At 46.2% G+C, this 15,025-nt stretch overlaps 1 protein-coding gene across 2 annotated transcripts in view; it reads right to left on the bottom strand.

Annotated features, from left to right (window-relative positions):
- PTGFRN (prostaglandin F2 receptor inhibitor) overlaps positions 1-9,986 on the bottom strand; it is a 65,845-nt gene extending 55,859 nt beyond the window's left edge. Inside the window, exon 1 of one of the 2 annotated variants that reach the window (XM_038136734.1) lies at positions 9,772-9,986. In XM_038136734.1, coding sequence (XP_037992662.1) covers positions 9,772-9,835 — 64 coding nt within the window. In that variant the 5' untranslated portion in view covers positions 9,836-9,986. The remainder of the gene's footprint in view (positions 1-9,771) is intronic. The other variant, XM_038136744.1, reaches the window with a different exon arrangement.
- Positions 9,987-15,025: the final 5,039 nt, after the last annotated feature.

Genomic DNA, 15,025 nt, shown 5'->3' with positions numbered 1-15,025 from the left:
TGAAAACAGTTGTCCTTTTATGAGCTTTTCAAGTTTCTCATGCATACAGAAACAGCAATTGCTGGGGAGGTGCAGAAGGAAGTGGTGGTGTTAACTAGTGCCAAGAAGCATTCAAGCAACTTCGAAGGTCAAAGTTCTTCACTCACTCACGCAAACACAACAGTCAAAACCAGGGCAGACAGGGCTGTCCCTCCTTGTGTGTGTGTCAGCCACAGCCAACACACATCTGGCTGCTTTGTATCAGAACCTGGGTTCTGAGCTCACTCAGGAGCCAACCTCAGCTGCAGAGTTTTAATTCCAAGAAACATCTGTGGACTCGTGAGAGTCACCTGACCAAAGCCCCGCTTTGGACTGCAATCACAATCCCACAGCAACAAGGCAACCCTGACACTGCAGGATTAGTGCTGAGCCCAGACTGCCACTTGTGTGAAAGCAGAACACGCGCTGGACTTGGGCCAAACCCACATATGCAAAGCACGTTCTCACCCCAATGCATCATACCAGAAGAGCAACCAAAAGAAGAAAATTGAGAGAAGAAAAGCCAGAAGTGAAAGAAAGCCAGCACATTACTTTGATGACAAATGCATGTTCTGTCAAAGTGCAGGTAAGGGGACTCATTTATTCTGGGGTAGGAATTGTTAAAGCAAGGAAAGGACCCACCTTACAAGTTTGAGTACAGAAGTGCCCTGTGCACTGCCCTGCATCCACCTGTAGGTTACTACTCTTGCCCAGATACACAAAGAGGTTTAAGTGTCTCCCTCTACAGCATCAGACAGAGTGAAATATCTGTCTATATACATACAAACTAAAAGCTGACAGCTCCCATCAAGAGGGGAATCGGTGAAAAATACTTCAAACTATCTTTAACAGCTACTTTCTAAGTAGCTTTGGCCTATCTCTGTCGATCCTTAGAGGTTCATAAGGCAAAGTCCGGAACAGGCACACGCCCTGTGGCCTCTGGTCCTAAGCAGGAAGAAGGGTACCATGTGAAGTCACATTTGTTCTTCAGTTATTTTGGAAGGACATCCCCACCCAGTAACTCTATTCACAGTATTGCAGCCTCCCCCTCAACCCGCCCTTTCAGACTGTAAAGGCAGAAACCAGCAACAACTCAGATGCCACAGCATACCCTGCAGCCACATGCATCACACTTCAGTCCTTGTTTTAAATTCTGCAGGAGTCTACAATTAGATATTCCATTTACCTGCCAGTGGTGAGCAGAAAACTTTGCTTAGAAAACCAGGGTTAATTCAAGATTCAACTACACAGCTTTGAGAAACCGGCAGGTTTTTACCAATGCTGTTTTGTGGTGATAACTGCCCCAGCACCACCATCTCATGCAGACATAGCTTTAACTAATTCTTCCATTTTAAACAAGCTATTCCCCCTCTTCCCTTTCTCTGTGGAAAACATGCTCTGCTCCAGTTATCTCTCCTCCCCTTCCTTCTCCCTCTTCTAATTTCAAGCAACAGCCATATTTCTGTGCCCAGTGACCCCGGGGTATACATGCTATTTTCTCAACTTTTTTTTTTTAATAGATAAACCTACAGACCTAGGGATGTCAGCAGCTTTGCAACTATTGACAGGTGCCTATCAATAGAGTTGCCAGCAGACAGGGCTCAGTTAATAGCTTTAGTGACCATTCAACCCCACTTGGTGATAAGACAGGGAAGACCCAGCCTTGTGTTACTTCCCAATTCCAAACACCGAGTGATTTTGTCTCTAATAAGCTGTCATGCTCTTTATTTTCTCACTGATGAGGCCACCTCCAAGCACTTAAGCTTTGTTTGCCAAAAGGTACAGCATGCCTTGTCTAGAACCAAGCCCTGAGATCAAACAGGAACAAGGCTGATGCGATACACTTCTAACTCCACATTAACTTCAACCTCTGTATAAACTGGATGGGAACAAGACACTGCACATACACCATAAAGGCTCTTCACACAGAAAAACACCATCCACTGACATCACCTCCCCCACACACAGTATGTTGCTGGGCTTCCAAACAATATAATATCTCTTTTGGGGGAAGGTGGATGTTATCTGGGTAAATATTACGGGAGGTGCTGTGAAAGCACAAAATAGTCTGAGGGAAAGGCAAAAGGCAAAGGAAGATACATCACCTCTCCCACCCTCTAGGAAGAGGATTAGAGTGCAGACAGAAAGACTAACACCTCGCTGCTTATTCTAACAGTTTCCATTAACAAATAATTGCCTATTTTCACCTCAGTATTACTAGCTGCATTCAAGCACAAATACATGTACTGATTAGACATGCATTTCTGAGGGGGAAAATGGGCATTGAGACTTAAATTACCATTCACAAACCAAGCAAATTCTGACTTTTCGCTCAAAATGAATGTTTGGTACCCTGAAAACCTCGGAAGCATCCTCCATCAGTTCAGCATCTGTTTCATATTTAGAAGCTATTCTTTGCAAATGCAGGGGTCACAGTGCTTTTAAAGCAGCCTCTGCCAATTCTCTTTCGCGGGGCAGATTTAATAGCAAATTCCACTGCCACAGGATTCACTGTGTAATAATGAAGGGTAGCGTGTCAATAGATGAAACTGCACACATCAATAAGGAGCTGGCAGAGGTCCCCGCGGATGCCTCTCTTGCAACAATCATTCCAATGCGTGTAGGAGAACAATGCGTTACAGCCCGCTCAAAGATTCCCCACAGCCACACTGCATCAAAGGCCCCCTGAAACACCACGCTAAATCTCTGCACTCAGAGCCAGCGGTGCAACATGCACGGAAACAAAGTCCTTTGCACTGGCAATTATTCTTTTTAAGACTGACAAACCTAAGCAGAGCCAGCTTTTTGTCGGAACTGGACTCTTGCTCACCAACACGACCCCCAGCAATGGTTCCACCAAACTCTTTTTAGAGGCTATCGATATGGCCAGAACAGAGTGACTCAAAGAGCATGAGGGCACACAAATTGCAGTCACAAAGCAAGCACTGAGCGACACAGCTAAACCATGTCTTCAAGAAAGGCAGAAAGGCAAGTCCAGACTAATCAAGCCTGTTAAACAGAAAGAGTGGAATAAGAGCAGCTACAGCAGCAGGAGTTGTTTTACAGCCAGTGTGAAGTAAAGAATGGTGATAAGATATCTGGAAAAAAAGCCTGAGAGAAGAACTGAAGCCAGAGAACAAAAGTTAAAAGCAACACAAAGTTTACATTGATTTTTTTTTTTTTTTTTTTACGAGCTACACATAAGAAAGATGATATATATACTTTGTGTGCTACAAGCACCAGACTCTCACAGCAGCTCTGATCAGTGATCCACACAAAGCAGTACATCAATCCAGCACTGGCCAGTTTGGGAAAAGGAGAGACAAAAAGAACAGAAGTGGGGGGCAGGGGAGCAGGGGGAAAGGCCTTCACACACATTTACAGAAGTCTGAAAATGGAATAAAAAGGAGGGCTCCATTTCTCCACCCCCAACTGCAGTTGTAATCCTTTGACACCTTACAAGCAATGACAGAATGCTTTCTCTAGGGACCTGAGACAAATTCCCTATTAAGCTTTTACAAACTGATGCTCTTCCAAGTCTATAATGTGGCCAAATTTGGACATTTTCCTAAGAACAGCAAAAGCCACATTCTTGATACTGACTTAACACTCCAGCCAAATTTCCAGTTCTTGTTCTAAACCACAGCAGGGTTGTTCTAGAACTTCCAAACTTGGCAGCTGAGATTATTATTGGTTCAAGAGTGACAAGGAAGAAATAGCTAGAACCTGCAAGAATCAAAAAGGAAAAAAGAATTCACCCTGCTGCCATCCCAAGTGTAACTATTGGAAATACTAGAGCATTTTAAGGAAAGAGAGAGCAAGGGGAGCAGTATTTCCTGGGGGGAAAAAAAGTCAACCTGTGGCAGACATCCAGCCCAGAAAATTTCAGCATGAATGCCTGAAGTTCTGCAGAATAATAAACAATTTAAGAGATGGCACTCATAACAAACAGTAACAAGCAGATATACTACAGGCATTGCTGCCAGCCCTGCTTATTGGCAGCTGTGACAGATTGCCTGGGAGCTCCAGTCTTTAATTAGTTCTCATTCCTGAAGTTCACAAGTCAATTAATTCTAAAAACCACCCTCAGATTCCTTTTTAAAGGAAATCCTGTCCAGGATTCTCTGCCTTTCTTACCTCTTCTTCCCATAGCTTAGCTAACAGTTCAGATCCTTTAGAGCATCCATGCAAATTCCATCTGGCCGTGGAGATTATCACTAGTCAAATACTTCAGCTTGCTTCAGCAATTCTTCATATTTCTGCAGCAGTATTTTGCCTCTGCTGCACACAACAGATACTGTTCCCCAGGCTGCTTCTTCAGCCCCTCTCTCCCCACAACTTGCCTCCTCCAGGATAATGAACAGGAGCACCAAGTGCAATACTCCAGGGCCAGTTTCAAGCAGTCCCCATGGCAGTCACATAGACAAATCTACAAACATCGCCACATTGCTTTATAACTTTTCCAACACTCAACAAAGGCATTTAGCACCAGTTCTACCTTCTACCTAACTTACTTTAAACTGGGTCAGAATGCCATAGATGATTACAGTTTCCACTGGAAACCCAGCTTTGAAACCACTTCCAATTTCAGAAGGAATGGGAAAAAAATCAAAACCAAAAAAACCCATCCTTTTCTTTCTGTCTCAGACTTCATTAAGAAGAAATCAGTTATGCTTTACAATTATGAAATCTTGCATGCATATGAAAAAGCCAGCTTCTGATACGAAACTCAAAAAACCTAAGAAACTCTAGGTTCCTTAATTTCTGTCTTCCTTCATATCCTATTTTATATATGCTGATCATCTGGAAAGACATTATTCAAGACTTTTGGCACCTTAGCACCTTTTGGCACCTGTCAGTTCATCCAAAAGCAGTTTGGTCTGAAACTAATTTTACACCTTTGCCCCTTGCAAAACACAAGGTGTATTAAAAGTTTCTCATCATTTTCAAAGCCTCTTCTCAGTAGATATTTGAGTCTTGAAAGACAACTGAAATTTGAGGCTTTCTAGAGAACCAACTGACAAAAAAAAAAAAAAAAAAAAAGAAAAAGAAAAATTGAGAACCATTGAGAAGCTAGTATCTCCCTGGAAGCTCATTTCTCCTTTAGAACAGGAAATTCTAACAACTTCAAACCTGCTTATGACATAGTCTCTCCCAACCTTGTGAGATCCAGTTTTGAGGTACCTTGTGCAGGTTAGGAAGTGGGGTCATGCTGGAAACTGCTTATTATTCTTGACAGAAATGGAAACATCGGTGTGCCTAGACAATTTCACCTCACAGGTCTCTATAAAACTTTAAAGTCTATAAGACTTTATCATTTACTATCACAGATCTGAGAAAGCAGAACAAATATCAGAGGCCTGGTAACACCTCCAATAAAAGTCAAAAACAAAGTATTAAACAGATATTTTTATTCGCATTACAATATACAGACTGACTCTATACTCCATCTAATATCTTTTTTTTGAAAGTACTAGAGACTTTTATAGACACTGACATAACCACTGCTTTGACCTAGCTCCTTGTCTTCCTCAAGTTCTTTCCAACTTAACTTTCAATTGACTCCTACACATAATCTGAAAGAACTCACATTTTCAGACAATGTGTCCCCTTTCCTTCCAAAACACAGAACTTCACACACCATAAAATATATCACTGAAAGGCATCTAAAACCAGACAACTGAAATGCTCACTTTCTAAAAATACCTTATTCAGATATGTACCCATTTCCCTTCTAAGAAAAAAAATACACATTTCTATTTTGCAGGTTAGTGTTTGACAAGGATTATGGAGATGGGAAAAAAAACCCAACCCACAACAAGAAGAAACAACCACACAGAAACAAATCAAGCCATGAATACATTAGATGTGAAAGCTGAAATCTCAAATGTCCCTGAATGTTTGTTTATATAACTAGACGGGTGATATACATTATTTCTTAAGCACATTCCCCTCTAATCAAGCATGTGGCTGCATTTTTAAATGACCCCTACTGCTTACTTCAAATCTTGTTCAGGCAGGTTTATACCTCAGTTCGGGGATTAGAGCCAAATACAACAGAGGCTACCTAAAGAGAGCAAGCTGTTGCTACGCTGAAATGTAGCCATCGAGAAACCTGGGGAACAAGGTCAAAGAATTTCAGAAAAAGCACCTAGACTCCCTAAAAAGCAGCTCCAGACAGGCACCTCCAAAGATGCAAGAGAGCCCAAGAAGGTGACTAAGTATTATCTGTCAACCCTGAAGAAAACAGGATGTAAAAGAACAAACATTCACTACACTGCTCACCCCTCGATTCCCACATGTTCCCGCAGCCTACACACCAAGAAAATACATCAGCATGACAAAGCCACAGGGAAAGAGCTTCCTCCTCAGCAACACCACCTGCCCTTTAGTGCCTCACCAACCCAGTTCCAACACGCACTACATGCTTCAGGTGCATTAGCAGTCTGCAATTCCCTTTTGGAAGCCTTTTTAACGACCTCCTAAGTCACAAGAGATGGGCAGGTTTAGCTGTAAGCTTTCTCTGAGTACCAGTGAGGATCTGAGCCTGCCCCCTTCCAAGAACAGGCAGGAAAAAGCCACCAGGGTCAGCCCTGGGCACACCTGCAGGTGAACAGGCACCAGCAAGGGAAGAGGGAGCAGATTCCACTCTAACATACCTTGAACACTCCGTAGGCAATCATCCTTTCATTGCCTCCCTGCCCTAAACCTTGAGGCTCTCCCTTTCTCTAATGCTCCCACTTCAGCTGCAAATGCAGGAAAAGATTAAAGCACGCTTTTCCTTGAAGTGCATGATCACAATAACTTACACTAATTACCAAAAGCCTTCTATTGCAGAGCTTGAATTAAACCTTGATTCAAATGAGTAATTGTTGTAGCTTCTGAGGAAAAGAAACAAAAAATAATTTCAGACACGAGATGCAGGAAACAACTCCATCCATCTAAACACACAGCTCCTGGGGTTCTGGCATGCTGGAACTGACTTTCATCATAGCGGACAGCAAGTGCCACACAGGTCTAAAAGGTGAGTAAGAAAAAGGCCGTCTCTGGGAAACCCATTATCAATGGTTTTCCCCCAGGATCTACTGAGCACATGCTCTCCTCATGCCCCATAGCATTTAAACAAAAACCTTTTTTTTTTCAGATCCACTGAAATTATTACCTTGGACCTCAAACAAGAACCAGGAAAAAAATCCAGGAGGTGGAATGCTTATTGTTTACTTAACTGTCTGAGCCCTGGTAACAATCAGATACTTGTTTTGGTTTTTGGCTGTCTTGTCCTAGGAGAGATGTTTTGTTTCCAGAGCATTTCACAGGTTGATTAGGTAGATTGGCTGCAGAGTGAAATCACACATGAGACTGACAGAGCAAAATGCTCTTATAGTGCTCTCCTTTCTCAGGATCTAACCACACCAGAAGAGGTAAGAAAAGAGAGACTAGATGAAGCCTTAATATCAGGATCCCACAATCTCCTTACCAAACAGATTATAACTCTACTGGATCAAAAAGAAAGCATGATAAAACATTCTTATTTGTCACAGCCAAATACTTCAGGCTTTTGCATCCTTACGCTGGATTATTTTGTAAATATCTGAAAAAAACAGTCAAGTCTAAGTACTCACAAGGGATAAACTTGTGTATGCTTCAGCTCCTTCCCTCCACCTCCCTTACACAAGAATTCCTCAATACTTGCAGCAAAAGCTCCAACAGATCTCCATTTAAAAGCTGCTAGAAATGGTTCACAGAAGTGTATTTCTCCCATCCAGAGTGAGAAAATGACTACTTTCCAAACCTCTTAACCTTTGCAATATTTCATAGAAGTGAGCAAGTAATGGTATCAAAAGATAGGCACTCTACAACACACACTACAAATAAGACTACAGTTCAGAGATTTTTCTGCACACAAAAACACTTTCAGTTTTAAAAGCACCATTCCAATTACTAAAAAAAAAAATCCCCAAGAGATAACTCAGAACATCTAGACAAACCAGATCACGAACAATGGCCACATATCTCTGCATGCACACTTTAAGTTCTTCAAATTATTTCATCTTGAATTAAGAAGGAAACAACTTTCCTGTTGTGTGTCATCCTTAATAGTTTTTACTTTTTGCTACATGACCTTGAGCATCTGAGAGTCTTGATTTTCCACTTGTCCTATTAAACCATCCTCTTGAAAAATCTTATTCCCTTTCTGTTTCTAAACAAAAATACTGAAGGTGAGCTCTCCAGCTCATGACTGTTTCCCCAGCTGGCATCATGCCTATATTGTAAAGATAAACGAGATGACTAACGTCAGCTGCAAGTAAGAGAAAGCACAGTTGACACTTTTGTCTGGTAGGATCTTGTAGACAGAACACCCTCTGCCCCAAAAGCCTGCAAGCAGCCTCAGGAAAAAGGCTGGGGCAAGACCAGGTTTAGGAAGCTGACTTTTCAACTGCAACTTTAGCTCTGCAGATCTGGCTATGTAAGATTCAACATCCAAACTATGAGGAAAGTGCTCTGGCAGACTTAAGGAAAAAAAAAAGTCAGAGCAAAGACAAAAGTACAAGCACAAACTAAGTCAGCGAATAGAGTTTTGTTTAAAGAAGAGTGTTGGCAGTGTGGGGCTGGGGCACTGTTTAGTTACTCCTACCACCTGAAATCTGGAAAAGGCTCCCACTTACTATCTGCAGTTAATCAAGTGTTCTGAATCATGAACTACGTAGAGTAACTTGTGGGACATGCTTGCTCACCAGCACCTGATGTCCTTCTGGCTGCACAGAGCCAACACAAAGCCTCTCAAATACTACTAGACAGAGCTATCTAACCCGAACAGTCTTCTGGTTCTCTACTTTTACATTAACTGCTACTTCTGTAACAGGGTTAGCAACAACACTACAAGTACAACGTTGGGGGGAAAACAAGGAAAAAAAAGAAAAGGAAAAAAAAATCCCACGACAACCCACCACCCACCCTTTTGTGTGGAGCTTGCTTGTCTTTATTCTTGCACGCTGCCTGGCTGGCACTGACACCAGTAGGGAACAATGCCACATGTCACGCTAACGACAGCTACACAATTACGTGAAGGCAGCGTAAACCATCACCTACACAATTACACGCTATCTCCTAGCGGGAGAACTTCCCGGCAGAGGCAGCAAACCCCGGGAGCCCGGCGGGGAGGGCGCAGGGTAAGCGCTGCTTCCTCCGCAGCCTGTGTGCCCGGAGAACCCGAGCAGGGTGCGGGCCCCGGGGGACAGGCAGACGGAGGGTCCCCGCCTCAACGAGCGGCTTTACCTCCGCCAGGTGAGGTCTCAGAGCGAAAGAGCGCTCTCACCTCACCGCGACCACAGCCCCCGCACCGGCTCCTTTACGAGCAACTACGGCTCCACCGCCACGTTCCGACCCCGGAGCCTGCGGGAGCCCCTCTCGGCGGGGAGCCCCCGGGCAGCACCCCGCGACCCACCCCCGCTCCGGGGAGGCCCCCAAAAGTTCCGGGGAAATGCCCGGCAGCGATCCCCCAGAGGAAGCAGCGGGGACCGGGGGAATCTGGGCCGGCCGATTCCGCCCGCTCCGGGCGCCGGCACAGCCCGGCGGGCAGGCGGCACAGCCCGGCCCCGCCGAGGGCAGCGCCGGCCGGGCTCCGCCGCGCCCCGGGCGGGCACGGCCCGGCGGGCGGCTCCCTCCCGGCCCCGCCGCGCTACCTGCGGGCAAGGTGGCTGAGCACCCCCGGCCGCCCTCCCCGCCGCCCCCGGCCGCGCACCCCCGGCTCACCGAGCAGCAGCAGGACGAGGAGGAGGAGAGGCAGGCAGGACGCCCTCTCCCCGCGGTGCCCCATGCTGGCAGGGCTGCGCGGCGCCTCTCCCTAGGCGAGCGGGACCGCGGGCGCGCAGGCTGGGCTGGCCCGGGGGCACCGGCGGCGGCAGCGCTCCTCGGCCGGCCGCTCGCTGCCCTGCGAGCGCACGGAGCCGCCCGCCCGCCCCGACCGGCCGCACCGCGCGGCGCAGCCAACCACAGAGACAAACTTTCCCAGCGCCCGCCCCCGCCCGCAGGTAGCGGGGGCGGCGCGGGGTCCGGCCCGGCCCGGCCCCTTCCCCTCAGGCGGGAGAGGGAGGGACGAGAGCGGGGCCGCGGGGGAGCGCTTCGCCTCGCAGGGCCCGGCGGAGCACGGCGCTGCCCTTGCCGCCTCCCTCCCTTCTTTCCTCCCGGGGCCGCCGCCGCCGCGCACACGTGGCTTGGGAAAGCCCCGGTGCGGAGAGGGCGGGTTCGCCCGGCCGGGAGTGTGCCCTGGACCCCCGGGAGCGGCTCTTGGGCAGCGTGGGGCCGGGACACTGTTTGGGCGCTCGTTCCTGCCCGGCTGCGGAGCCCGTCCGGCCCCGCCTCACGGCGGTGGGGTCCCCCCGTGTCCGCTCCCGCGGCGCGGGGTCGCCTGTGCCCCCCCGTCCTCACATCCCTGCGCACGGAGCCGCCGCGCACGTGGGGAGTCCCCAAGCCGGGGGCTGCCTGCTGGGCTGCGGGCCGGCCCAGGCACGGGGGGCACTCGTGCCCCCTTCCATGCATGTGTGACCTCGAAAACCAGTGCCGGCTATGCCCATCGTGTCCCCTACCCTTCCACGGGCAGCAGCGGGCCTGCCCGTGCTCCTGCGATTCCATTCCGCTTGTGGCCTGAGTTAGGAGCGGGAGAGCACGGGCACCCCATGCCCCAAGCACTTCGTGGACAAGGCCACCGCTCCCTCCCGCACTGGTGCCAGGCAGCCCCACAAGCAGCATTGCCCTTTTTTGAGACTCGGTTTCTTTTCCCCTGCCTGAAATCCCAGTTTACTCAATAAGGGGCTGCTGCGGCATGGCATTCGTGCCACCAACTCCACCACCTTCCTTCCCAGCCTGCTCAGAGATTTTTGTTTGCTGGGGGATTTAATTTCCTGTTTGTTTGTAAAAACAAAAGCGGAGGCACTGGGCAGCTCTCTAGTAACTCGAGCAGTTATCTGCTCTTTCAGTCCCCTTGCCACATTCTCTGTGAAATCTGTGCTCTTTTTGGGCACGTCCGGCTGTCTGTTGCCCAGGCTCCATGGTAGAGAGGGATTCATGTTACACATTTTCCTGTGGGGAATCTCTGGGGCCTATGCCTGGTTTGGGGCAGCTGCTCCTGCACAAAATGGCTGGTTTAGGCTTTATTCTAGCGTCTCCAGTGCACCTTGCTCTTGAGCATGACTTGGCTTGGGCGAGGTTCAGGAAGTGTGTGCTATGTTCTTGACTGAGCATGATTATCAGACTGGATTTTAGGCTGGACTTTGTTATTCCTTCCATTATGCTTCATGGGAAAGAGGGTGTTGCCTGATAGGAATGAAATGAGACCCTCCTAAAACTGATGAGGAGAACTTTCACCCTCCAACCACAGTTACCTGAACTCCTGCAAGGAGTAGAATGACCTCTTTGCCCAGCTGCAGCCACAAGCTCTCTGGAGGACCTTGGTCCTGTGTACAACTGGAGTTCTCCCAGCTGCCAGAAGCAAATGAGGCTGAATCCACAAATGTGACTGAGAAAAAACTGTCGAAACAAAACAAGGCTGTCTTCAAATATGATCAAAATGCCCTCATATCCCTGCTTGTTCTTCCTGCCTGTTTCCAGCCATTCTGCTCTCCTCCTTTAGCCAGCATTTAAACACACTTTTTCTTCACTGAAGATGTCACTTCCATAAACCAAGATGTGTCCCTTACATCAAATTCAGAAAGCAGGTTAGATGTCTCACCCTTACCAGTCAGCTTCCACCACACTGGTTAAATTCCTGATCCTTCATCAAGCTTTAGTCCTGAAACCCTGCTGTCCTGAGCCCTGGGTTGTGTTCTTAACAAGCACCTCTCACTTTTACTTCAGTAAGAACCACTTTTCCTCCACATATAGTCAGACTTCCAGATGGAAGGGCCACTATAACCCATTAATCTGACCCATATACAAAGCCATAGATTTTTTCCTCAGCAGCTGGATCAAAGTGATTTAGAAATACAACACATCTTGTCTTAAAGACTCCAAGTAATGGCAACTGCCTTCTTCCACCTACTAATTTATTCCAATGTTTAATTATCCTTGCTGCCAGGAAATTGCTTCTTTCAAGGTTGAATTTGTCTAACTTCAACTTCGAGACATCAAAACTTGTTATGCCTTTGCCTACAAAACTGCACACCCATCCCATTTTCATGGATAAGTAACTATACATGGTGCTTATATCACTTCTTGTTTAACTCAATAGATTGTTTTCTTTGAAGCCTCACATTGTAAGATTTAGTTTTGGTCACTGCAGATTTTTTGGACTCCACTGTTCTGAGTGTTTTTTTGACTTGCAGGCACCCAGTGTGGGTACAATGTCATTGTGGTCTATACACACATGCTGTGCACAGAGTAAAAGTAATTTCTCAGTGATTGTTTTCCCCCTTCTCTCATAACTAAAAATGGAAGTAGACCATTTCCTGTGCTGTACAAAAAGCTTGTGGAGTTCTTTACCCATGTTGAGTCCCCAAATCTCTTTCTGCATCTGTGTTTTTCTTGAAAGTATCTTTATCCTGCCATTCATCAGTACGCTCTTCCCTCCTCAGAACGTGGCCCTGCAGCAGAGTGTGTTGAAATACATTCTGTAATATTGTGACAATTTAAGCAGGTGTCTGAGATTCTCATTCAATTTGAGAGCCGTTTCTCCAAGGCTGGTAAATTGCCAGCACAGATGCCAGAAAGAGCAGGTCTGAAGCTGACCGCTGTGTTAGTCTACCTTCTCCTTCAAAGCCTGTTTTCTTCTCCTTTTTGTGTGTCCTACTTTCAATGGATTGTTACATGTATGTGATTATGTCATTTTTCCCCCTTGCCAATTCCATTTTGTATCGTTCAGCTATGAGAGCCAGTCTGAGCCAGAAGCTTTCTCCAAGTTGAGACAAATATCTTCCTCTGTTTTTGTGCATTTTCAATGTTTATTCATGAGCTGCAGAGTAAATACATGGTCAGTTGTTTGTTTCTCAGGAAGGCATCCCATTTGACTTTCAGTGTTTAGCATGTTGTTGATTTGAGTAGATAGCACGTATTTATTTATTGATGATGCTGTAAAAATGCTTGCTTACGTTTCTTCATACCTACATTTCTGCATAATGTATAGGCTGAAAGTGTCTCTCATTTGGGGGTAACTAGGTTAGCCAGCAGAATTTCAGGGAAGGATCAAGATTGGAGTGTTATGTTAAACAGACTATTATGCATGCACATGTTCATGAAACATGAATACACCCTGATCCTAAAGAAGCCCACATGCAACCACTCCCTGCTTGCACCACTCCCCCAACATACACTTGCTAGCTTTTGCAGTTTCTCTCTTGGCAAACATGGATAAACAACTTTTGCTGCCTGAGCAGCAGAGGATGGGGTGAAATGTCTGTGTATGAGGCCCACATCCAACATGGAGTGCAAGAATAAAGAACATTTAGAAGGGCTGATCAACAGCAGAAGGACCCGGCCTGATGAGGACCCAGCACCCTGCTTAGGAGCAGAGGTGCAAAAGTGCTCCTCTCATGCAGTGCAGATTGCAGGCTGCAAACCTTAACCAGGGGAGAAATCTTTTGGTGCCATTGCCTGGCGTGTGGCAGCCAGGGGCTCTCCACAACAAACGAGAGGTGTAGGCAGACAGGTAAGGCCATGCTCCACTGCCCCGTCAGCAGCACAGCAGCCTCTAAGGCAGCAAGAGGGCTCTCAGTGGCTTCCAAGCTGTTTGCATGAGAACCCTGGGGAAAGGAAGCCACACCACAATCGTTGTCCTGAAGACATCTATGCAGGGATGTGCTGTCTCACTTAAGGACCCTTTTCTCAAGAGCTAGGGACTTCATCCCCAGCATGCTGGCAAAATTCCACATTGCTTGATTTCACTCCGCCCCTGGGTTCCCTTTGTGTTTCCGAGCAGGCACAAAACTCGTCTTCATTTCTTCTTCTCAACTCTTGTTAAATTTCGCCTTGCTCCAGTGAACAGAGTGCATGTTCCAGCCAACGGGCTGCCCCATCACGGTTGTGGCTGACGCGAGCCCCACACTCGGTTTTGTGAAATGTTTCTGAGCGTACCTGGATGGAAAATATATGCCCCCCTGTCATTCCTCTTTAGCAGTTGAACAGAAATATGGGCAATAGTAGAGAGCTCACAAAGAACTGTGAAAAACTCAGCTTAGCCATTTATGTATTATGCATTAAAACCTGTCTCTATTGAGCTGTCCAAGATAAAGTCCTACTGGCATGTGATCAAAAGCGTAGGAAATTACCTTGATTTGTCCTGGCTAGAGCTGGCTGCCTCATGTAAAAGTATTTGTGAATAAATTATTTGCAGATTGATGAGGAAAAAGTGAGTAATTTATTTGATGAATATTGTTCAGCTGGCTCTTGAGCTAACCAAACCATGAGGAAAAAATATTGGTGAATGATTTATTTGAAAATCTAGTTGAAATCTGACAGGAGAAAATGGTCAAACAATCTGCCACAATTATTCAAATTCTGGTAGATCTGGATAATGTTCACATGCTACTAAAGCACACCCCAATGCTTCAAGCCATGTTGGTAAAGAAGATATTGAAATCTGAATTCAAATCTTCAAATCTATACTCACCTTCTCCTTAAAAGAGATTCTCCTCAACCACAGACCCAAAGGTACCTATTAATGTGCATAGAACAGATTCTACATTTGAAGTTATTTATTCTTATTTATTATTAAGACACTCTGGAAACTCTCTTGCTTGATAGAACAGCAATGAAAATTGAGTACCTTTTACTCCTCTACAGCCTCCCTTCAGTGGATTTCTAAGCACTTTACAAATTTCATTGAGCTTAATGTTACAGCTGTTCTGTGAGGCAGGAAGGCATAATGAAATCCAGGAAAAGTAGAAAGCACACCACATGCTACAGGTTTCTTTACAACATAAACTCAAGCTTCATTAACATCTTTAGACTAGATTCCTTTCAACAGAGCACATCTTTCTAAGACTGACTAGATTTTTCAAATCTGACTGCCTGAGCT

This window comes from Motacilla alba, chromosome 1, assembly GCF_015832195.1.
Source record: "Motacilla alba alba isolate MOTALB_02 chromosome 1, Motacilla_alba_V1.0_pri, whole genome shotgun sequence".
Lineage (NCBI taxonomy): Eukaryota > Metazoa > Chordata > Aves > Passeriformes > Motacillidae > Motacilla > Motacilla alba.
The sequence above is the reverse complement of the archived record's forward strand: the minus strand, read 5'-3'. Positions and strand labels throughout refer to the sequence as shown.